General features: G+C 36.9%; 1 protein-coding gene and 2 long non-coding RNA genes across 4 annotated transcripts in view; 1 reads left to right on the top strand and 2 right to left on the bottom strand.

Moving 5' to 3' along the window:
* The window catches only part of LOC309477373, a 339,545-nt gene that overhangs the window by 276,758 nt on the left and 36,608 nt on the right, over positions 1 to 26,179 (bottom strand). The window lies entirely within an intron of this gene.
* On the top strand, positions 14,666 to 17,726 carry LOC309477477. Of its 2 annotated transcripts, XR_014198651.1 has the most exons (6): positions 14,666 to 14,799; positions 14,903 to 14,976; positions 15,073 to 15,139; positions 15,414 to 15,494; positions 15,732 to 15,841; positions 17,345 to 17,726. It is a non-coding gene; the product is annotated as an uncharacterized lncRNA (long non-coding RNA). The 2 variants fall into 2 exon arrangements; XR_014198652.1 differs by lacking the exons at positions 15,414 to 15,494; positions 15,732 to 15,841; positions 17,345 to 17,726 and having other exon boundaries at positions 15,073 to 15,286.
* LOC309477552 (chemokine XC receptor 1-like) lies at positions 21,587 to 24,790 on the bottom strand (the record flags this gene model as incomplete). The annotated part of the gene is made up of 2 exons (XM_082140826.1): positions 21,587 to 21,652; positions 24,146 to 24,790. 2 exons carry the CDS (start codon positions 24,788 to 24,790, stop codon positions 21,587 to 21,589), a joined length of 711 nt encoding a protein of 236 aa, XP_081996952.1.

Raw genomic sequence — 26,179 nt, 5'->3', positions numbered from 1 at the left:
TGTGGCCACTTGAGTGACAGATGGATTCCCGCTGATGTCATTGCTAGCTGTTTGTCTGCTGTTGTTACTAGCCGTCACTTCACCTCAGCAAATTTTAGCTGCTGAACTTGCCATCTCTGCAGTGTTTTGTGCTTTTTTCCGGGATTATTTCATACAATTTAATACACCCATTACTTCGCCCACGGCTTAGGATTCCGGTCGTTGTCGTTGAGTATCGTTCGAGAGAACAACCAGCGCTGTATTTCAGTTGTTTTCCTCTGTGAACATGCACTAATGGATGTCTGACAATTTCGTTGCTTTTTGGAGTTTTCAGATTTAAAAACGTCAATAAAGGCTCGTTCGTTCTGCTCCCACGGAACAGATAGATTATAATATGCTTAAGTACCGTCAGATGAAATCCTGCAGGTGTCGGCGCTTTCTCTGTCCATGCAATAAATGCACATCCATGAATGAGCGCGGATTTTCTAGCGCATTTACTTGAACTTCATAGGCATTATATCTATGGTTTAACCCATTTGAGAGGCGGCCAAAATCAGAATTTAAAATGGACTGAATAAGCTCTCTACGAACATAGATAGCAATAACCGAGGAATTGGAAGCTTGTTAGTAGATTTTCTCTCCGCCATCACGCTTCATGCAATCTCCAGGCGAACTTCAGGCGTGGCGTGTGCATGTGATATTAACGTGCGCGAGTGAGGGGGGATCTGTGGCGTGTGCACGACCTGTGATTGACAGTCAGATCTCACACCCCCCTGCACTGATTGGACCTGATGAAGCGGGAGCGCTGGATTTTTGCAAAACAAATAACACGCTCCAGGTGGAGTTAGAAGCTCGGGTTTTTTTCTAAAACCACCTTATTTATGTTGTTCTGTCGGATTATAGTGTCGATTACACTGAATATGATCAAAAAAATGTTGCCGACGGCAGCTTTAAGTTACTGCATAATACATTTTCAACTAGCAGAATAGTACAGAATCATAGCAAGGCTCCTCAGCTCCACTCACGCCCCGCCTCTTTGCCTATTTTCTGTTATCCGGGAGTGACGCAAGGCCAAGATGGCGACGGCCGGCTCCGCCTACTTTAGGCTTCAAAAATGCTCTTCAGAAACCTACGGGTGACGTCACGGACACTACGTCCATATTTTTTTACAGTCTATGGTTACGACATGTTTTACGGCAGTGATATCAAACGCTCATTGGCTCTCGCCACAGATTGCGACATACCGTATTTCAGTCGGTAAACTACATTTGAAATGGAGAAGCCGGTAGAAGCCGGAGAAGCCGGCACATATATACACTAGATGTCGCCTTGGCTACGGTTTCGTTCCAATGAACTGCCGTAGCCAAGGCGACTTCTATTGTATATATCTATACCCGCCCGCGCTCTCAGATCACTTGGACGTGGCTGTGTACAAGAGGTAAAAACTATATAAATACTGTTCGTTTTCTCACACAAACCGCTCGTTTCGTGTCTTAGGCCATCAATGTGTACTTACGATGGGGAATTGTTTAATTGATGATTGATGATGTGACGCTACCAAATTAGTTAGACCAATTAGCCTGCGCCATCTAGAGTTTCATGCCAGAACTAGGTAAATAAACAAGATACTTCCTTGAAAATAAATTCCAGCACTGCTACAACAACCATAATGAAATAACCCTTCATAATAGATGATACAATGAACTCTGTTAGAGAGCTACATATCAATTTATCTGTTCAATAAAATACCTTACTCACCCATTGAGTAATAAAAACACCACCTCTGCGTCACTTTTACAACATTTCAAATACCTCAGTTCTCGCCCATCTCTGAAAAGTCAAGCTAATGTTGATTCTCATTTTATTACGAGCTCTGTCGCATTCTTTTTTTGTCAGCAGACTCTCGTCTGTTCAGGTTTTTTTTTTTACTCCGGTGATTCCCCGGAGGTTGGAGATTTAGCATGTACCATTTCAACCTTTCTCGCTTATTGTGACAACTAACCTGCCTCTCCCACACACACCATACACACATCAAAGTAGCAGGAACAACTTTTCTCTCTTTACAGATTTGACGAGACACGCACGGGGCAAGTGACATATGCATGCAAGTTCCTGCGAAAACCAACCTGACAGGTCTAATATAAACAGTTATAATATGCCTACCATAGCGAATAAGGGTAAACAAAACACGTTTTGGAAAAAGGATTGATGATGTATTGACTTATTTAAATTTGGTCAAATGAAACCAAAAAAAGTTACTGTACCTTTAAGTATTTGGCTTCTAGCATTCGGCCATGAGACACACGAGAGCCAATGTTATATTTCACATTAAAGCTGACGTAATGCTTCATCAGACGGCAGTATTTGAGTGTGTGAGGGAACGCTGGAGGACTCAGAGCATGAGCTCTACCCCTCTGGGCAAGATGGGGTACTACTGTACATCCTCAAATAAGAAAGAATGCAATGCAGATACATTACCCATGCAAGATGAAAGATAAACAGTAGGTGGCGATAATACTCCTAAGGAGTAAACGACCATTAAACAAGAAGAAGAAGTGTCTGCAGGATTTGGGTGGATGCTGATCAAATCAAGATCTGTTCCTCACACAAATAAATGGCTGCATCTGAAAACTTGGCAGCTGACTTGATGCCTCACTGCCTTATCAAGCAATGACTTTGTAGGCAGTGCTTGCGCATCAAGGCTCCTCGTGAAGCTGATTTAAGACATATTTCTGAGGCGACAGCTTAATTTTCTGCAGACAAAATAGAGAGAGCTTTGGTGATAACTAAGCGAATATTTAATTACAATAGTAATTTCTTGCTCGCAATGACATAGAAGTGGAAAACGTTGGACAAAAAACATACATTTACACACAAACTGACCACCAACAGCAACTTTCAGACACCATCTTTATTTTTTAGCTCAACTGTCTCAGAATGGAATGCACATGATTGTTGGATATAAAAGGCACTGAAGGATACTATGCTGCCTTCAACAATCGATTAGATGGAGGTATCTCAAGAGACGTGAAGTGAAGTCCTACCTTGGAGTGCAGCCTCCGAAGGCCTAAAATATACTGAATAGTGTTATGTAACTTAAACTATAGTGTATAGGCCTATTCAAATATGGATTGAAGTCTTACCCCAAAATAGGCTACATTTAGGACAAAAATAATTTAACAATGATCAAATTCCATTGTCCTTTTTGTTAGGACTACACCACAGTGTAGGCCGCTTTTGGCATTTGTAGTCACTCATTTCTGTTGGACAAAACGAGTGAGAACGGGTTGACATTTAAGACAAAAAATATGACAAAAGTAGCATGCGATTTGTGCGCTATATCAGTCATCTGAAACGATTTGCATAAATACTTAAAGTATTTGTCCTTCGACATTTCCAAAAATAAACTAGCTAGATAGTAATTTAGCTAAAATGCAATTCCTGTATAGTGATTTGAAATACTTAGTGATAATGAATAATTAACAACAAAAACAACTTGCCTGGATAGGCTACCTAAGCGTTATTGTAATATACAATTAATAAACACACACACACACACAAAAAACAAAAAAAACACAGACATCAATCAAAAAGGTTTTTCACTTGCAGAGTGAATGTCCAATCCCTTGGGAGGTATACTGTATATACTTCTGCAAATGATTAATCAAAACAGAGTCTTTAAAACACCATCCATAATCTCATGTTCAAGCAAATGCTTTCAGCATAAAGCATTCAAATGTACCGCATTTTCATTCCCCTGCGCTGTTGAAACGCATTGCTAACTCAGTTGGCTCGATGCTCTCCAAATTAGGTCACAATAGACGATATTGCCGATGCCACCTACCTGACCTCATCTTCCATTTGCCACATATGTTTGAAGTGTTCAGAGACCGAGATAAACTGTGTAGCAGATAACATATTTAGGCCACTTAGTTTAGATGTGGCGATATACCTCTACACTGCCTTCTGATGGAAGTGCCTGCACTCTTTTATTATGTATCCTCTGTGTCTGAAGATCCATGTGTTTGTAGGTTTGTTTTAGCTGATTTTATATGCACATTTTTAAACTGTTCTTTTGATCTAACACCTGACATGGAAACAGGTGACCCTTTGTCAGAGATTAATTGGTTTAATTTGATAAAAAAAAAATTTTTTATCCCATCTTTGACAGATGATGTATGGATGCACTGGGATCTCCAAGGAAATTAGTAAAGACAATTCAAACACATAACCTCGATGTTTATAGGGTATGATAAAAAAAATTGTTTTGTTACAGTTGTAGGTTTTATGAGGAACAGACACAGGCAAGTTTTCAGGTGATCAATTGCTTTTATTTGACAAACACACAAAAACATGCACACCAGTTATCCCATTTTTAACAAATGAAGGATGCACTATAAAAAACTACACAACATGATCTACAATCATTTCAAGGAATTATTCACTAAGTTCAAATCACACGAGTATCCCAGAATGTTTATATTATTACAATAAACAATGTACTAACAGATAACTATGAGATAACTCTCTTATATAAACCACAATTCACACATTTGACAGATGAAGCATGAATGCACTATACAAACTACAGAATGTGATTTATAATCTAAATTCAAATATATTCACCAATTCAATTCACATTAGTATCCCAGGATGTTTGTATTACAATGTAAGGCTTACTTATATAATAAAAGGTTGTTTAGTAACAATGTTTTGTTACAGTTTCAAGTTTTATGGGGTACAGACACAGGAAAGTTTTCCAGTCCGTTGCAGAAAAAGAACAGGGTGCACAAAACCACCCAGAATAAAACAAACCAAACCAAAACTTCTGTAAGGTTCAGTATTCAGTTCTGTGAAAATAGTTAAGAAGCCTGTAAAAATGAATGGGACAAATATGACAACCATGCTTACAGTAATTATTAGAATGAGATAAAATGCTTTTCTCTTCATGTGGTTTTCCACCTCTCTCTCTCCCCCTCTCTCTCCTGGTCCTGACTTCTTCAGAGCTCTGAGAACAGCCAAACAGCAGAACAACTGAACGCAGAGGAAGAGGAGGAACTGCAGCGATAAGGACATGAACATATCATTATATTTGGCTACAACAAGCATGCAGCACAAACATGAGCCAAGAGTGAATATCCAGATCACAGTGGAGCAGATCACTCTATATCTGAGAGGTTTGAACTTCAGAAAGGTTACAGGATGAACCACTGCCAGGTAACGCTCAACACACATCAGACACTGAAACAGAGGACGACCAGTGGTGGTAAAACCAAGTAAAAATGTTTGTAACCACTTGACACTGTGACCAACAGATGACAGTATTATAAACAAACAATTAATAGAAAAACATATTTCACAAGCAGAGAGATTGATGTTGAAGAACTCTGATGCAACTCCATTCCCTGTTCCTGTCATGATGAGCCATATAACATAAGAGTGTGTAGGTACACCAAACAGGAACTTAATGGCGTACACACACATATCTGTATTGCTCACTGGAAAAAAGTAGGGTGACACGGTTGTGGAGTTTGTGGATGCTTCAAGTGTGGAGTTCATTTCTTCTTTGTCTGCTTAGTTCATAGGATGAAAAAAATGGTTGCAATGGGAATGAAGAAGTGTAAATCTGTTAGCATAGGGTAAAATAATATGCATTTCACAGGGCAAAGATTAAAATGCTCAAAACAAGAAAGACATTAAGGTAGCCTACTTTTAAAAGAAAATCTATTCCATTTTGGAATTTAAATAATCAGCATTCTTACAAGATTTCAAATTCTTACAAGACTTCTTGCAGAAAAACTGAAATGATTCAGAAAGGTTTGTCACCTGAAGAGTGAATGTTCAGTCTCTCTGGGTGTGTATAAGTCTCTGAGCTGTGTTTTGTAGACTGACTTCACAGCTATCACTAGGGTTTTTTTGTGGATAGGTTTATAGGTTGCACGTCCTAATAAACCAAATATGCAAATATTTCAAAACAGATAGCCCTCTTTAAGTATTATTTGTATAGAAAATGTAATGTTTTTCTATAAATAGCCTACATTCATCTCAATATCAGAGGAAATTATATTGATTGATTACTGCAAGTTCACAAACCATGGTATTGTTTAGTGTCACTTTATGTGGCATGTGATCAGCTCTGGACATATAAGGAAATTGGTTTAATATTTTTTTATTTCATTTGTTTAATCATTCTCTGTATTTATAGCCAACAGTTGGAAAGGGATTGTTTTGCCAAATATATTTAAAGGGATATGTCACCAATTTTTTTATTTTTTATTATTCTGTTTTCATTTACTCACCATCAAATTGTTCTAAACCTGTATGGGTTTCTTTCTTCTGTTGGACACTAAAGCAAGGTTTCGAGAAAAAGCTTTTAACTTATTTTAACGTCATTAGAGCGACAGCACGGAACACCTAAGTGTCTTTCTGATATTAGGCTACATAGCGATATACAGCGACAAAGATCAATTTTGTGGGGGTGTAATAATGAGTATTGTAACAAATTAGTAAAGTACGTTTTTGACTTTTTGGAGTAACGAGCCCAACACTGTTAATTACATTATAATAAGTTGTTTGTTTGAGGTTAGAGTTAGGATATCTGTCTGAAGCCTAAAAAACTGATTAGCCTTTTTTAGTTTTCTTTCTGTGCTCTCATTGCGCATCCTTATGTAAGTTAATAAAATATACATTATTTTTTCCCCTTTTTTTCCTATACATTTAAGTTAAATCCATGAAACCTAAACTGTTGCTACCAGTTTTTTTTCTATGGTTCTGGCTACCAACTGCCTTTTTTTTTTTTTTTGCTGTAAATTGTACAGATTTCTTTTTACGGTGTAGGCTAGTAACTATTATTTTAATTAACTTTATTTGAACTAAATGGAACAAGATGACCATTTGTGATGACCAATCTTTCACAGATGAAGCATGCATGCACTGTAAAAACTACACAACATGATCTTTAATCATTATAGTGTCAGTAAAGACAAACAATTGTATGTTTTTCTAAAATGATTTACCACATTCAATTTCAATGCACATGGCAGACTAACCAATCAATATGTATGTTGGTCATGTTACTGAATTTTTTATACATAATTTTAGGTTTAGCAGCAATGTCTTTTAAAAGTTATAGTGGGAAGTTTTCCACTCCGGTGCAAAAAAAGAACAGGCTGAACAACACCAGCCAGAATAAAACAAATTTGACTACTTATATCGAGACCTGGGATATACCCTTTAGTCAGAATCTTGTGGACTCCTGCGATAGCAGTTGGGACATATATAATAGACAAGTTAACAGTAGTTAACAGAATGAGATAAAATGCTCTTCTCTTTATGGGGTTTTCCACCTCTCTCTCTCCTGGTCCTGATTGTTTCAGAGCTATAAGAACAGCCACAAGGAAAAACATCTGAATGAAGAGGAAGAGGAGGAAATGCAGAGTATAGAACCATGTATGTGCCATTTCACTGAGCAAGACTAAAATAAACATGGTGAACAAACAGGATCCAAGAATAATTATCCAGGCTGCAGTGCAGCAGATCACTCTATATCTGAGAGGTTTGAACTTCAGAAAGGTTACAGGATGAACCACTGCCAGGTAACGTTCAACACAGATCAGACACTGAAACAGAGGACGACCAGTGGTGGAAAGTCCCACTAAAAAGCTTGAAATTATTTGAAGGCTTGAAAATCTTTTAGCCAACAAAACGAATAAAGAATTCAGAGACAGAACATCTTCAAAGACAGAGAGATTGAGGTTGAAGAACTCTGATGCAAGTCCACTTGCTGTTCCTGTGACGATGATCCATATAACATAGGAGTGTGTAAACACACCTAACATGAAATGGAAGCTCAGTACAAAAAATACTAAGTGGTGTGCAGACATCGTGAGGTTGGTTGACGCTTCAGGCGTGGTGAAGTTCACTATAGAGCCATTCATTAATTCCATGCCTAAAAAAAAATAATAATAATTGTGAATTATGAAAAAAAGTGTCAATATACAGATTTTTTGTTCAGACTCCATGGATGTCGTTTAAATCACGAGTAGATACGATTCAATTTTTTTTACCTTAGTGTGCAGTTCTACACATCATCAATTTATTAAATGATATGTTGCATTTTAAATAAATTGTTAAACTCTGTTCAATTTAAAAATGACTCATTCCCTTTCTTCAGTATCTAACATGCCAATAATAACCCACAATATGACTGACTGAAAACAACAATGGCATTGTTATATATAGCTCAGTAGGGTAAGACTTTACAATAAGGTCTCATTTGTTAACATTAGTTATGTATTAACTAACATTAAGTAACAATGGACAATACATTTGTTAAAGTATTTATTAATATTTGTTAACATTAGTTCATAAAAAATTCTACTAGTCATTGTTTGTTTATGTTATTTCACAGTGCATTCTTTCACATTTTGATTTGAACCCTCTATGCATTATTATCCATGAAATATATATATATATTTTTAAATAAGTTTTTCTTACATGAAATAGCTTCAATCATACAAATCAAAAAAGATTATTATTATTATTTTATTTAATTTTTTTGTGAGGGGTTACTTAGTGGCAACGCTGTAACACAATGGAAAATGGTCAAAGTTGTTTTTCTATAAAATTACGATTTTCTTTTCTATTTAATTCCACATTTCTTTTAGAAATTGATAGATTTATATACTCGGAATTCATGCAAACCAAAAATAAGTAGATCCCTATCATAACCTTAACACTAACCCTAACCCTTATTTTGGAATCTCTGTCATTCCCAGAAATTGGGATTTTGGGAATCCCTGTCATTCCCAAAAATATGGCTAACGGTTAGCACACGGAGTCAGAAATGTTCATATGCATTGTTTCGAATTATTAATTTGGTGGCTTTGAATTGTCAAAACACCATTCAAAATGCTTGCTACGGATGCGAAAAACGCAGAAAATCGAACCCAATCGAATTTTTTTATGACGGACGAAAGTTTCGGAGGCAGTGTATAAATGTGATTGACAAAACATGAGGTCTATTTCAGACTCAGTGTGCACGTTAACCATGCACTCCATTGTCCTTTCCGTAAAATATTGCTGTATTCATTTTCTGAAAAAAAGAAAATCAATTTGTTATTTATACATTAATACAACTACAATAAACACTTCAAATAAATATTGTTGATGCCACTATTTCTATAAAAAAAATCCCAATGGGGAAATACATCCCACTGTGGTACAGCGTTGCCATATGGAAACATTGATATTTTGTCAATTTACAGGAAAACTATAGCTATAAACTTTAGACAAAGTTGATTTGTGAGTAAAATATCTAATTTACTTATCAAAGATCCTGCAAAGAATCCCCCTTGAGAAGAGATGTTTAGAAATGAGGCATTTTCTGGAGCACTTCAACAGGTGCATGTGAGGGTGACAGTGGGACAGAAAGTTTTAGAGAGACATTCAAATGTCATGTGATTTAAAAACAGCACATCATTGGCTACCTTAAGGCCTGCCCTTTTAATTGCCATAGTGCAATATATATATATATATATATATATATATATATATATATATATATATATATATATATATATATATATATATATATATATATATATATATATATATATATATATATTTGTTTTTAATAACAAGGAAATTAATTGTTTTCATAAGGCAACACTATACCATAAAGGCTTAATAATGTTAATAAATGCTGAAATTAACATGAACTAAGATTAATAAATGCTGTAGAAGTATTGTCCATTCTTATTCCATGTTAACTGATTAACTAATGTTAACTAATGAAATCTTATTGTAAAGTGTTACCGTTCAGTACAATATAAGAAAATGAATGACATTGAAATAGTTTTTCACCTGAAGAGTGAATGCTTGGCCTATCTGATGTCTATAAATATAACTGCAGAATGCAGTGCAGTTTACTCACTGTTTGTAATATTTAATTTGAATGCTTTCATGTTTAAATTTGCTGTCCTGGACCCTTTATATTTATGACTTTCAAAAAAATGGGCCTAAAAATGGTAAGTTTGTTTATTCCAATGTCTGAAGTCAAATTGATAATAATAATAAACTTTATTTTTTTCATTAGTCACATGTTTTCCTTTGTTCAGTTTTCCTGCCACTCCTTTGTTACCACGGTCACCGTCATTCTTATTTAATTTGCAACAGTGTGTTCTGTTAATCATCTCATTGTGTTTGTTGTGTCCGATCACTGTTGCGTTTGTCATTGCCTGTCTGAGGTATTGTGATTAAACTTTATTAACTTGATCTGTCTGTCTTCGCCTTCCTGTCTGAAACACGAGTGTGACAATTTAATACAGCCATTATTAATCACACAAAATAAGGCACTGTTTCCAAACCTAATTTCAATAATAAATATATATATATATATATAAGGATGGACACAGAGCCGATCCTGACCTCTCTGGGGCCCTAAGCGAAATTCTGTAAAGGGGCCCTCCTACCTGACCCATGTAAAACATTTGCCATTGCCACACAACAGTCACACCTGACACCCCAGTAACTAGTACTAATGAAAATGTAATTCCTGATATCAAAAATAGACATTGTTACTAGAAAAAGTACATTCTTAATATCAAGAATTCACATTTTAAATGTAATTATTGATATCAAAAATGCATCCTGTGAATGAATAAAAGCTAAAATGGCTTGTCATGGCACGTCACTGTGTTTTAAATGATAAAAGCAATACTTTATACTTGATGGTTATTATTTACTGAGGGATGTGCATCCATATTGACCAGTATGTCCAGCCAATCAACATTTTAAATGCAATATAGCCTATAAATCAATAGTCAATGTCAATATATTGCTTTCCATCTTGCTTTATTGCAGAGTTGTAACTAAACTGACTTGGAGTCTAGATAATCCTTGTCTTGTTTGAAAAGTATGTGTGCCTATAGGAGTGCCATCACGCCCATATTGTAGCCTACTGGTCCCCACAGATGTTTTGCTGGAAAGTGCGCGTTTCATTTCGTGCATGCGCATATGAACGCATGTTAACACGCGACACGGTTATCTTTTCCGAGCTGCAGTTTATAAACAAACACCGTTGCCCTTAGTCGTTTATCAAACGTAAAAGTTGTATTTCACTCGCACTATTTTTTGTGTCAGGCACAAAGTCACAGAACACAGCCCTGGAAGTGTAAGCAAGACGCAGAAAGACCAAAATATGCACTGCCCAGAAAGACTAGAGTTAGATGCACATCAACTTATCTTTACTGTTCTTTGCTGACATTAAACTTGGAGAGGAGAGAAGAGAACACAAGTCTACCTGATTGCTGTTCCCGCAATTCACTCTCATGGTGGTTTTTTCTCTCTCTCTTTTCATGATCAGAAGGATAGTTCCGCTTAATTTTCTCATCGATATTGTAAACTTTGATTGACGCGCTTTGACACGAGGGGGAGGCGGGGCCTTGAGTAATTTGCGGGGCCCTACGCAACTTGCGTAGTGTGCGTATTGGGCTGATCGGCTCTGGATGGACAAAAGGTTGCAAGTAATATGTTTATATTTAGCCTACATGATAAAAATTCTATTAAAAACATAGCAATTTGGGAGAAAATGTTTGTTTCCAGTAGGCTTATATTTTACATTTCCCATTCATTAAAGAAACATTTGTTTGAACATGTTTCTCATAATAACTTAAGCTTCACTAATGCATTGAACACCTGGCACATGGAAATAAGTGACTGTATCAGAGATTAATTCCTTTTATTTGACAAACACACTCTGAACGATTAGCACATTACATGTGCTCACAAACGAACCCCATATTGATCAGATATATCCACTGAGGAAGACTAAAGCTAGAAGAGTAGACAAGAACGTATGATTTTGTCTGTCTGAAAACTAAACAATCTTAAACAATCAACATTGATGCTGTTGTACTAATGAGTCCATAATTGCTCACTTACATAATTTATGCATTTCAGGTTCAGTAAAATAATTTCTATAATGCCTTAAAAAGGGTGATCATGAGTCAAACATATTAAAATAAAACTATTAATTATACTAATTAATATATATATATATATATATATATATATATATACTAATCAGTCATTTCCTTTACCATATGAGATAGACAAAGAATAGGTAAATTCACATGGACTTCTTTAAATAAACAGAACAGTCAATGACTGAGGGCCAAACATGCATCATAAACTGTCATTTTTAATTGTCACATCCAATACATTTTTTTAATAAAAATCAATAAAAAAACTACTAAATGGAAATAATGATTAGTCAATTTTGAGAACTGAGGCAGAAGACAAGTTTTCCAGTCCGATGCAGATAAAAAACAGGCTGAACATAACCAGCCAGCATAAAACAAATGAAACTAATATACCAGAGAGCAGGAATATTCTGTTGCGTCAGAACAGTGATGAGTCCAACAATAGAGCATGGCAAATACATGATAACCATATTCATAGTGGTAACAAGTATGAGATAAAACGCTCTTCTCTTTATGTGGTTTTCTTTTTCTCTCCCTCTCTCTCCTGGTCCTGACTGCTTCAGAGCTCTGAGATCAGCCACACAGCAGAACAACTCAATGAAGAAAACTATGAGTAAATGAATCGAGATAAACCATCTAAAGGCTTGATTCTCGCATAATAAGCATAATAAACAGGAGCCTACAATAATTATCCAGACCGCAGTGCAGCAGATCAGTCTATATCTGAGAGGTTTGAACTTCAGAAATGTTACAGGATGAACCACTGCCAGGTAACGCTCGACACAGATCAGACACTGAAACAGAGTGTGGCCCGTTATGCCTAGTGCTTGGAGAAAAACTGCTAATGTTATGAAGCATTGGAATTGTGTGGTCACAAACAGAGAGATTGAGGATGAAGAACTCTGATGCAACTCCACTTCCTGTTCCTGTGATGATGAGCCATATAATATAGGAGTGTGTAGGAAGACCAAAGATGAAATTGCTGCTCAGCAGACAAATCTCTAACATGACTATTCGATTAAATGCAGACACCGATGTTGTGATGTTTGTGGAAGCTTCAGGTGTGGTCAAGTTCACAGCAGAGTCCATGTCTATCAAAGAAAATATGAATATGTTGCAAATATATGTCTATTACATTCAGCTGATATGAGAATATGTGAAAATAAAGCAAGTACTATGGGTCATTTTAGGGCTTTTCACACTTGAAATAGCTAACCATGGGTCATTCCAATTATGGGTTATCTTGCTTCACATTGCTCATAATTTACCCAGGGTTGACAATTAACCAAAATTGCAAAACAAACCTGGTCCGGGCACAGTTTCATAATCCTAAAAAGCGCTAACCCTGTTCCTTTAGCCGGGGTTAAACGTGGGGTTTAGAACAATGCTATCCTGGGCTTAAGTGCAGAGTGAAAAGCCCTTATGCGTAATACAGACAATAATTGCATTCCAATGATAATTGGCCTAGGAATGATACAATTTATGCTACTATGCCCATTTAAAAAAATAAATAAAAAAAACACAGGAAACTCCTGACTGATAACAATAACATAATTTACTCAACACAATAAAAGAAAACGAAAAAAAAAGAAGAAATTTTTCACCTGAAGAGTGAATGTCCAGTCTCTCAGGATGCGCTGTTTTACAGACTGAGTTCACAACTAATGACGACAGCCTAGATGTGAACTAGTTTGGCTAGTCTAATAAATTGAGGAAATATGGTAAATTGATGTGGGAGGGGACTGCTGCCTGGTAGGGAATTTTTTAAATACCAGTCTCATTTAGTTCTCATGTCATTCTGTGTCATAGCTAATATCATACTTAAATTGTGCTCTGTAACTCAAATAGCCTAAATTTAAAAATGGCTATAGACATTAGGCTACTATAAAAACTGCTTCTAGCCTATGTGAGTTGATGGAGTGGTGTGTGAGTGCATGTGGAGTGTTGTGAGTGAATCTTTTTTTTTTTTTTTTTTTTTTTTTCTGTTGCTGTTTTCTGGTCTTTTCTCATTTTTGTCTTTACTTTTTTTTGGGCCACGTGCAATCCACTTTATCGGGGAAGCATGTCGGCCCCACACGTGCAGGGGGAGGGGGAGTGGGAGTGGGAGTGGGAGTGGGAGTGGGAGTGGGAGTGGGAGTGGGAGTGGGAGTGGGAGTGGGGGTGGCGGAGTGGGAGTGGGAGTGGGGGTGGCGCAGTGGATAAGACACATGCCTTTGGTGTGAGAGACCCGGGTTCGAATCCACTGTGAGACACCAATGTGTCCCTGAGCAAGACGCAGTGGATAAGACACATGCCTTTGGTGTGAGAGACCCGGGTTCGAATCCACTGTGAGACACCAATGTGTCCCTGAGCAAGACACTTAACCCCTAGTTGCTCCACACAGCAAAATCTCCAGTGTTGAAATCCTGGTGTTAAGGACTCTTAGAGTAAAGAGTTAAATTTCTGGTGTTGAATTTCACGGGATTAACACTGCTAGTGTAAACCGCACCCTCTGGCTGGTGTAAATATGTAGAGTTACTAAATTTACACTGACAGAGTGTTATTAGTTACATCCGGGACATTTACGCGCCGGGCGAGACGAAACGTCCTGAAACTTTTTTCACAGACGCCATTTTCTTTGACTCGCGATGCAAGGCATACGAGGAGGGAAAACGCAGATATGAAGTGTTTTATCGCATTTATATATGCACTTTATACAATTTTATTACATTATATTGTTTTATTACAATATGTATGTGCTGTGAACGGCTAAACCGGTCTCAGAAAGGCATTTTCGTTGACGCGCGATGCGGAGCAGACCAGGATGAGGTTGCTTTTAAACAGAGAAACGACGAAAGTAAGTGTTTTATCTAATTTACAATATGTATTTTATAACATATTGATTTATAGAGAAATGTAAATGCTCTGCGTGCTTAAACGAGCCGAAACCTTTCTCAAAGGCGACATCTTTGACTCAATACGGAGCTGACGACGAGAAGGTTTGCTTGTAACGTCAACAGGGAAAACACCCAAAGTAAGTGTTTTTAACCTAATTTACAACATGTATTTCATGTCATTATAATGTTTTATAACGATATTTATGTGATGTGCGCCTAAACCTTTCTCACAGACTAACGTTATGCCCTGCATCTTCTTTTACTCGTGACGCAGTGCAGACGCGGAGTTTGCTTTTAACGGTGAGAACACAAAGTGTTTTAACTCATTTACAATACGTATTTTATAATGTTATTTTGTTTTATGACAATATTTGTGATGTGCAAATATCATAATGTATTTATCCTCAAACTATCTTTTACTTTCATTTTATCTGAAAAACAAACTTTCTTAGAATGTGTAAGTAATTATTTAAGAATATGTTTATGAAAATGTATTTATCAGATTAAATTTTGGTTGATATTTGAATATGCTTTTATGTTTAAATGTATTGATTTTGTTATTTGTGTTTGCTAGGAGCATTTCCATGCTGCACCAAGTGGCTAAGGCTAACCAGGCTTGGTCTTTAAAGGCTATAACGTTACAGACTAGAACCTGGTGAGGGACAGATTTTACAGATAACATATGAGATAATCATGTGCATAAACATTAAAAAAGAATTATAGCTTTGTTGCTATTTGGTATAACTAGATTTTTTGTGTTTCATAACAGTCATTTTGAATTTGTCCAGTCAAATTACTTTACAAAAGTTACTTTTCCTTAAATAAAATTAGTTTTCAAACCAATTGTTTTCATGATTTGACTGGTAGATGTTTTCTTGGTTTTTAATTTTAGACTCAACTGATTGGGAAATCTCTGCCCATCACCTGCCTCCAACATCACAAAGCCACAAGAAGGGAACAAAGATTCTTCTGTCAGCTGACTATTTAGAGAGATTTCTTAAGGTGAGTGTCTAAAATTATTCCTAAAGGGTTAGTTCACCTACAAATGGAAATTATGTCATTGCTTACCCTTATCTCGTTCCAAACATGCAAGACTTTATTTCATCTTCACAACACAAATGAGGATATTTTTAATGAAATCTGAGAGTTTCCCGTCCCTCCATTGACAGTCCACGCAAATACCACGTTCAAGCCCCAGAAAGGTGTAAAGGTACATCATTAAAGTACTCCATGCGACTCCAGTGGTTTAACATACATTTTATTAAACTACGCAAGTGCTGTGTTTGCAGCAACAAAACATTTACCACTTAATTTATAAAATATTAATTTCCAACATGCGTTGTTAAGTGAGCGTGCATCGAAGATTAATAATTTGTAAATAAAGTTGAGTTTTTTTGTTGTTGTTTTTTCGTGCAAACAAAGCACTCTTGCTTCATAACATTTTTTGAAGTTAAACCACCTGAGTCACATGGATTACTTATGATTTCCTTTATACCTTTCTGTGGCTTTGGAAGTGATAGTTGAATAGGCTGTCGATGAAGGGACAGAAATCTCTTAGATTTTATAAAAAATATCTTAAAGGGATAGTTAGGTCAAAAATGATATTTAACCCATGATTTACTCAAGCCGTTCAAGATGCATATGTCAATCTTTTATCAGACGAACACATTTTCGAAAATTATTTCGAATTATTTCACAGTTATTTTAGAAAATGTAGATCTTTCAGTGGTTATAATGTGAAGCTATGGGGTCCACCTCCTTCAAGTCCAAAAATGTGCATGCATCCTTCACAAAAGTAATCCATCCGGCTCCAGGGGGATAAACGAAGGCCTTCTGAGGGTAATCCGTGCAGTTTTGTCATAAAAATATACATATTTACTGGCTGCGCTGTCACGTTCGTTCTACGTCACAACGCTTCCTACGCTACGTCCTACGTCATACGCCAGCATCCATCTCCGTGAACGCGCGTCGACCGTTGCCGGAAGCCAGTTATTTTCGTTTATAAAGTTTTAAATATGTATATTTTTACGACAAAACCGGCCTTCGTTTATCCCCCTGGAGTCGGATGGATTACTTTTGTGAAGGATGCATGCACATTTTTGGACTTGAAGCAGCCGGACCCCATAACTTCACATTATAACCACTGAAAGATCGAAGACATTTTCTAAAATAACTGAAAATGTGTTCGTCTGAAAAAAGATCGACATATGCATCTCGAACGGCTTGAGGGCGAGTAAATCATGGGTTAAATATAATTTTTGGCCGAACTATACCTTTAAGTGTTCCGAAGATGAGCAAAACTCTTACTGGTTTGGAACAACATAAGGGTGAATAATGACAGAATTTAAATTTTTGGATGAATTAAGTCTTTAATATACTTGGAAATCAGTTAATTCAAAGTCTTAATCTAACCAAAATAGTTTATTGTTTGAGTCACCTTGCTGTATTTATAAAACACAAATAGTATTAATTGTAAATGGTCTGGTTTTGTGTTGTCTACTCTAGGGAACCAGCACTCCAGGATTTTGAGAAAGTTGGATCTGCACAGCCTTTCCTGCTCTGTGAAACAACTAGGCTATGCACTGAACTTTACTGTTAGCAACTGGACACAACTGATCCACTCATATCCTGCAACTGTTTTTCATCTGTTGAATGTTGTTGCTGTACTGTTGCAAAGTTGAAGGTATTGAATCAGCTTCACTGACACAGGACTTACATTCACTGACATGTGGGACTTGAAGTATTACAGAGATACAGACCATTTGATGAGCAGCTTTCACATAATTCTGATGACAGAAATGCCTATATTTTGCCTTCATTTATTTTAAAAGTTAACATATGATGTAAAGGGACTTGTTCGTTAATAAAAACTAGTTTGTTAAAACAACTCTTTGCATTTTGCCTTTATTTTTAACTTTACAATGAACCGAATTCTAACTTTCTGGATTGTTTTGATGTGCATTCAATGTTATCAATAGGTTAAATGCTTTGCTTTTATTTCTGATAAGATTCCTTTTGTCAAAAAGCACATCTCATAAATACAAACTCAATTTGAGTCAAATTTAACACTCCTGAAATGTATATATGACTCCCTCCATTTTGGAGTTAAAATAACACTTTTGAAAGTGTGAAATATATACATTACCCATGGAGTACATTTTAAACACTGTAAGAGTTCAAATGTACTCCATGAGTAATGTATATATTTCACACTTTCAAAAGTGTTATTTTAACTCCAAAATGGAGGGAGTCATATATACATTTCAGGAGTGTTAAATTTGACTCAAATTGAGTTAAATGTACACTGGCTTTTTTGCTGTGCAGAGGCGTGCGACCTCTGACATATATAGCAATTGTAAGTCGCTCTGGATAAAAGCATCAGCTAAATGAATAAATGTAAATGTAAATTTAAATTTACATTCTATATATGAGAAGTTTCAATCCGGTTTTCGAGCAGTGGATAAGACACATGCCTTTGGTGTGAGAGACCCGGGTTCGAATCCACTGTGAGACACCAATGTGTCCCTGAGCAAGACACTTAACCCCTAGTTGCTCCAGAGGCGTGCGACCTCTGACATATATAGCAATTGTAAGTCGCTCTGGATAAAAGCGTCAGCTAAATGAATAAATGTAAATGTAAATTTAAATTTACATTCTATATATGAGAAGTTTCAATCCGGTTTTCGAGCACTCCGCAGTACTGAATCAGCACTACTGAAGTTTTTTAATGACATCTATCTGACAACAGATGCTGGAGATTCTATAATTTTAATGCTCTTAGATCTTAGCTCTGCTTTTGATATGGTGGACCATGATTTTCTTTTGTCTAGACTTGAATATGATGTGGGGCTGAAAGGAACAGTATTAAATTGGTTTAGTTCATATTTGACAGATCGAAGATTCTCTGTCCGTTTTGGCTCCTCTATGTCCTCTGTTGCTCACCTTCGATGGGGGGTCCATCAGGGCTCAATCCTGGCCCATATGCTCTTTTCCCTCTTTATGCTCCCTTTGGGATCCATATTTAAAAAATATGTGTCGTTTCACTGCTATGCAGATGACATTCAGATTTATGTCCCTATTAAACGGGCGGGAAAAAATTCACTCGAGCACCTTTTGGCGTGCCTAGACAAAATAAAGAAGTGGATGTCTGCAAACTTCCTAAAATTAAATGAAAATAAAACGGAACTTATACTCTTTGGTCCTTCTAAAAGTAGTTTAAAACACCTCCCTGAAGCATATACACTTGCCAGTAAATACCTGTGTGAAAAGTCTTGGTGTTTCATTAGATAGTTTCTTGAAACTGGATAAGCAAGTAAATTCTGTTGTCAGATCTTGTTTTTTCCATCTACGTATGCTGACTAAAGTTAAGCCTTTTTTGTGTCCCCAAGCTTTTGAATGGGTGATGCATGCTTTCCTGTCATCTCGACTGGACTATTGTAATTCTTTATACTATGGAATAAATTCAACTACTCTAACACGTCTTCAAATAGTCCAAAATGCAGCAGCGAGACTTTTAAAAGGCATTCACAAACGTGAACATTACCCCGATTTTAGCATCCCTTCACTGGTTGTCGGTTCGTTTTAGGGTTGATTTTAAAATAATTTTATTTGTCTAAGTGCCTAAATAACCAACGTGATCTCATGAGAATACGTGTGTATTTTTACGTAAAGTGTAATTCTACCATACGTTCATTTACTTACGTTTTATACACACAGAAACGTATAATACTGACGTATTTACAGCACTAAAACGTAAAATATTTACGTATTAACAGCACAAAAACGTAAATTATTTACGTATGAACAACTCTACTGACTTACATATTTGTACGTATTCTTATTTATGCATATTAAAATCGTGGCATTAATGTTTTGACTCTATTGCATTCAAATGTCTTATCAATTATGTTTTCAGTCGCATTTATTAAATGCAGTTTACTCAAGAAATAGGCTAATAACATTTCGCTCTGTTCGTGCCTTCTGCTGCAAACTCGTTTCGGAGGATTAGCCTTCATGCAGTTAAACAAGAATACACTTTAAAACCTTAAACATACCTTATTTAATCGTTTAACCATTTTGTAATATTTAGTTTATTTACAGTGAGACACAAAATGCGTTTTCTCCATTAGAACAATAATACACCAAAACCCAACATAAATTCACAAAAGACATCAATTTTATTAGCTTGATATAATCCAAATCTTTAGAATCCATACGTTTGCAAGAAAGAGATCCAAATTCAGCCCTTTATCCAGTGAGTGATCTTCATCTCCATTTCACAGGCTATCACAGCAGCGCAGTCCGTAACTGTCAAATCCCGCGCTCGTGATGAATTCAAATTCAAAAATTGCGCCCTAAAGAAGCGTTACGACATGTTTTACGGCAGTGATATCAAACGCTCATTGGCTCTCGCCTGTTCGTCACAGATTGCGACATGCCGTATTTCAGTCGGTAAACTACATTTGAAATGGAGAAGCGCGCGCGCCTTCACACAGAGCGAAGCCGGATTAACATTTTCATGGATTAATAACTTAAATTCTGCTCTGTACCTCATTCAAAACTATTATATACTGAAAGAGAGGACTGTGACTGCAACACATCGTCATGTGAACGACTTTTGGAACCGGTTTTGACATTTTCGCAATAAATCAATTATTTTGATTACACGTAACGTTTTGTTGTTTTTCTTCATAATTGTAGCCTATGCAGTTTTAAGAAATTGTTATGGGTAGGTTTAGAGGTAGGAGTAGAATTAGCTGCTAAAAAAATATTTTAATTCTATATTGTTAATAAAATTGCCATTTCCCTACACATCTCTGTACGTTTTATTCTTTTTATATTCAGTATAAAATGGGTAACGTTATGTTTAGGTTGGGAGTAGGGTTAAGGGATCTTCCATTTATCTATAAAACGGTAAAAGGTAAATTATACAGATATCTTAATGATATGAAAGATTCGTACATATTTAACGTTTTGTAGCTGTAAAAACGTAATAATGTTACGTTTAATTGTTGCAGATACGTCTATATCATACGTTTCAGCATCTATCCAAACGTACAAAACGTACGTTTTCTATCTTTGAAAATTGCGTATTAATACTACGTATTAACAATGAGACCAGGCTGAAATAACCTAGCTCCCCTCTATCTATCTGAGCTCTTAGAGCAATACAATCCTTCCAGAGATCTTAGGTCAGGTACACAGAAACTTTTATCTATACCACGGTACAGGTTAAAACACAGAGGTCATCGTGCCTTTGCTATTGTGGGCCCGACATTATGGAATAGCTTGCCTAATCATGTTCGTTTTGCATCTGACTTGTCAGTTTTCAAGTCACGCTTGAAAACACACTTTTATTCAATTGCTTTTAATAACTTGTAATTTGTATTTTAATTTTTCTTGCTCTGTCTTTTGTCTTTTATTTTTATTTTTTTATAATCGCTTTGTAAAGCACATTGGTCAGCTTGTCTGTATAAATGGTGCTATATAAATAAATTTTGACTTGACTCAGTTATTAACTGCTGGATTCTGTACTCGCTATTGCTGTTCTTTGAACAGATCCTGTCATCTGCCGCTGTATTCCGCCATTGCTGTCCGGTGGAAGAGACGACTCGGTTATTAACTGCTGGATTTTGTACTCCCCATTACTGTTCTGTGAACAGAGAGATCCCGTCATCCGCCACTGCATTTTGCTATTGTTGAACTGGGGTAAGAGAAGACTCTGTTATTAACTGTTGGATTCTGTACTCACCATTGCTGTTCTGCGAACAGAGAGATCCAGTTATCTGCCGCTGCTTTCCGACTGCTGCTGACCTGTGAAAGAAAGGTGACACTCAGTTATCTGATGCTGTCCTGTGAAAAGGCAAAGCCCACTGTCTGCTGTTATCTACCTGCAGTCCCTTGTGTCCTGCTTACCACCTACTGTTGTCTGCTGGACTTTATTTGACGGTCGCTGCCCTCTGCCCACCACATTCTGTCGTCGTTACTCATTGTTGGAAGGTCCTGGTCCTTTGTCCAATCTCGCTGTCCTGTGAAAGGAAGGTGACATTCAGTCATTTGATTGATTCAACACTAGTCGGACTGGAAAGCTGGCGGCTGGTGGGGGAGGAAGAAGGTAGTGTGAATAAGAAATAGCGGAAGGGGTGGATCAGTCTCATCAAAAACATGCGCCGGCCAGTGCATTCCTGCGGCTTCCCTAAACCAAACTGGGCAGCCCGGAGTGGCGGTCTGGGGGGAAGGCGTTGTCTTTTCACAACCCTCATTTGACGCTGCCCTGTGAGAAGAGAAAGTCCACTGTCAGTTGCTACATACCTGTAGCCCCTTGGGCCTTGCTCACCACCCACTGTGGCCTGCTGCACCCTATTCGACGGTCATTGTCCTCTGCCCAGTGCATATTTTACATTTACATTTATGCATTTGGCAGACGCTTTTATCCAAAGCGACTTACAGTGCACTTATTACAGGGACAATCCCCCTGGAGCAACGTGGAGTAAAGTGTCTTGCTCAAGGACACACTGGTGGTGACTGCTGGGATCGAACCAGCAACCTTCGATTTACCAGTTCAGTGGTTTAACCCACTAGACCACCATATTGTCGTCTGCTGTTCGTCATCAGAAGGTCCTGGCCCTTTGTCCAATTCCCCTCCCTTTCCCTTCACTGTGGTCCTACGAGCAGAGAGACCCAGTCGTCTGCTGCTACTTACCTGAAAGCTCACGTCCTCCGTACCCCCTCACTGCTATACACACACATATATATATTTTAACCATAATTGTTCGTCTTGTGCTGGTCTGCGACGCGCCACGTATTACGTCATCACGTTGGAAAGGTCACGAAAAAAAAAAGAAAATAATAATAATAAATGAAAACAAAGATGTCGGACGATTTTGAAGTTGGAAGAGAAAATGAGATGGAATTTTTCGCTCTTCCCTACCTTTTTGAACCTGAGTACACAGACAAATAACTTAGATAGATGACGTGACGCGTGACCTTTACAACGTGATGACGCAATGCGTGGCGCATCGCAGACCAGCACAAAACGAACAATTGTGGTTAAAAAGTATATACATTTTTATTTATTTTTTAGAAAATGACCAATCGTTTCGCTAAATAATACCATATTGCTCAGCTGGGATCGTGCAGAGCCCTTTGAAGCACTTCAGAGCCCTTTGAAACGGCATTGACTTGAACTTCAACATTCTTGTTGCTGTTTAAGCCAATTGTGTGAAGAAAAATCCTGAAATGTCTTCCTCAAAAAACGTAATTTCTTTTCCACTGAAGAAAGAAAGACATGAACATCTTGGATGGTATTGGGGTGAGTAAATTATCAGGATTTTTGAGGTGACCTAATCCTTTAATAGGACTTTTTATATATATATATATATTTTTTTTTTATGTGTTCTCGTTGCATTTACAATATAAAGCCTTAACCAGCAGATGTCCTTAGTGCAGAGTTTAGATAGCTTTGAAACAGTAAATCTTTTTATTTAGCAACTGGACTGGAAATATTTAGTCATTCAATAATTTCCTAGCTCACATCACCATATCACAATAAATGAATAAAAAAACGTTTATTCTCAACAGATGCACAAATGTCAAATTCAATAAACTGAAAAGTGTATTAACATCACAAAGATGATCAACCAAATCATCCAGCATTTCTTATGTATTTCCTTTAGTGCATTATTATACACGATATAGGCTTATATCTACTACACTATCCCAGTAAAAGTGCAGAAGAGAAAAACAAGAAATGTGCAACAAATAATTTGGTCTGGGAAGCAAACTGGCTGGCAATCAATCTGATCACACAACATATACTATATTCTTCACTTTAGGACATTTACGTAGCTTTTTTTAACCTGCCTCAGAAAAGAAAATACTGGTGTTCATCTTGAGACAAAACAATGACACTGACATATTTTTAAGATGTATCAGTGCAAGTTGCTTTCAGTTGAATAAGCTCAAGCATCCATTTAGTCTGGGACTAGATTTAAGCCTTGTCTGTGAAACCAGGAGTAATAGTATGTAGTTTAGAGTTAAATCAAAAGCACTTTTGTTGGCGCTTAGTAGCCTAGCTCAACAAATTATCTCTATTTTAGTTTTTATGAAGGAAAAGCAGCAGGATAGTTTCCCAGTCCGGTGCAGGTAAAGAACAGGCTGTACAAAACCAGCCAGCATAAAACACATAAAACTAATAAACCAAAGAGCTGAATAAAATTGTTTCACAGCAGTGACAAGTCCAGTAATAGTATATGGAACAAGCATGATAATCATGCTCACTGTAGTTATTAGAATAATAATAAACACTCTTCTCTTCATGTGGTTTTCCTCCTCTCTCTCTCTTCTTCTCTCTCCTGGTCCTGACTGCTTCAGAGATTTAAGGATGACCAAAAGGCAAAACAACTGAATGGAGAGGAAAAGTAGCAACTGAATGGAGAAAAACCATGAATATATATAAAACGTATTTGAGATGGAAGAAAACAAGCAGAACAAACAAGAGCCAAGAATTATTATCCAGGCCGCAGTGCAGCAGATCACTCTATATCTGAGAGGTTTGTACTTCAGAAAGGTTACAGGATGAACCACTGCCAGGTAACGCTCAACACAGATCAGACACTGAAACAGAGGACGACCGGTGAATGCAAGTCCTTGAAAAAATGGAGGTAATGTTGTGAATCCTTTAAATCTTATGGCATTTGCCACTATACTTAATAAACAATTCAGAGAGAACATGATCTCACAAACAGAGAGATTGAGGTTGAAGAAATCTGATGCAACGCTGCTTCCTGTCCCTTTGACGATGAGCCACAGAACATAGGAGTGTATAAGAAAACCAAACATGAAATTGAAGCCTGATGTAAAACATTCTAGCATTTCCGTTTCATGAAGTAATGATGATGTGAGGTTGGTGAATGTTTCAGGTGTGGTGAAGTTCACTGCAGAGTTGTTCATTTTCTCCTGGTCGGTCTTCTCAGTCAACAAACTCAAATATGATGTATAAATAATTTAGCTGAAACTGAAATTTAAAGAGAAAAAAAAATGACAAAGAATTCTAGTTATGTGCTTCAAATAAGCTGTTATGTCAATTAAATAATAATATTAATAATAATTAGAGCTCAGACCCTTTTCCAAACTCAGTCCTGGAGGGCCACTGTCATACAGAGTTTTGCTCCAATTTGCCTCAACACACCTGTCTAGACGTTTCTAGTATGCCTAGTAAGACCTCGATGAGCTGGTTCAGGTGTGTTTAATTGGGGTTGGAGCTAAACTGCAGGACAGTGGAACTCCAGGAGCAGGATTGGACACCTCTGCAATAACCAACCCACCCAACTTTCATATAACCCCAAATGACTGATAGCAACACTGGAATTATATCACTGTGAATGAATGAATAAAACTGAAAAGAAGAGTAAGTCACCTGATGAGTGAATGTTCAGTCTCTCTGGATTGAAATAAACTTCACTGCTGTTTTATAGTCTAACTTCACAGCTGTCATAAGTACATGTGCATGATTTTACATGAAAAAAAAATAATAAAAAAATAAATGATATGCACAGGACACCAGCTATGCAAACAATAAGGGTCAATAATGAGTTTTTAAAACCATACTGCACAACACTGGAACCCAAGTGAAACACATTTAAGCCGCAGATGCAAAGCACTGTCATTTATGGTTTATTATAGACAAGCCATTTCTTTAATATGCCCCCCAACCCACACACACACACACACACACACACACACACACACACACACACACACACACACACACACACACACACACACACACACATATGCATGCTATACAGATATATTTTTCATATGATAATATTGTAATCATAATAACAGTTTAATTTAAATAATAATAATTATATAATAATATCTCATTTATAGGGTTGCAATAATTAACAACATGTCTCGTTTAAGCTTGTACGCATAAAAAAAAAAAAAAAGGTTTATTTCTGGTAAAATTATAACATGATATTGCATAATTCTCTTACATTTTTCCTTAATTCCCAAGAGCACATACAGTAATATACCAAGCGGGGAAAAGGATTAGAATCAACTCCATTTCAGGTTTTATTATGAATGGAGGCAAAAGAGTTTCCCAGTTCGGTGCAGATAAAGAAAAGGTTGCACAAGACCAGCCAGCATAAAACAAATAAAACTAACAAACCAGAGTGCTGTAAAATATTGGTTCAGAGCAGTGAAGACTCCATTAATAGTATATGGCACATGCATGATAAACATGCTCACTGTAGTTCTCTTACGAGAGGTCTCTCGTACTGCGTAAGATATCTTACGCTAGGGGAAAATCCTTTTCCGCGAGATATTGAAGCC

Source organism: Leuciscus leuciscus (genome assembly GCF_965113295.1).
Source record: "Leuciscus leuciscus genome assembly, chromosome: 16".
Classification (NCBI taxonomy): Eukaryota; Metazoa; Chordata; class Actinopteri; order Cypriniformes; family Leuciscidae; genus Leuciscus; species Leuciscus leuciscus.
Note: the sequence above shows the minus strand (reverse complement) of the source record. Positions and strands in the feature narration are given on the sequence as shown.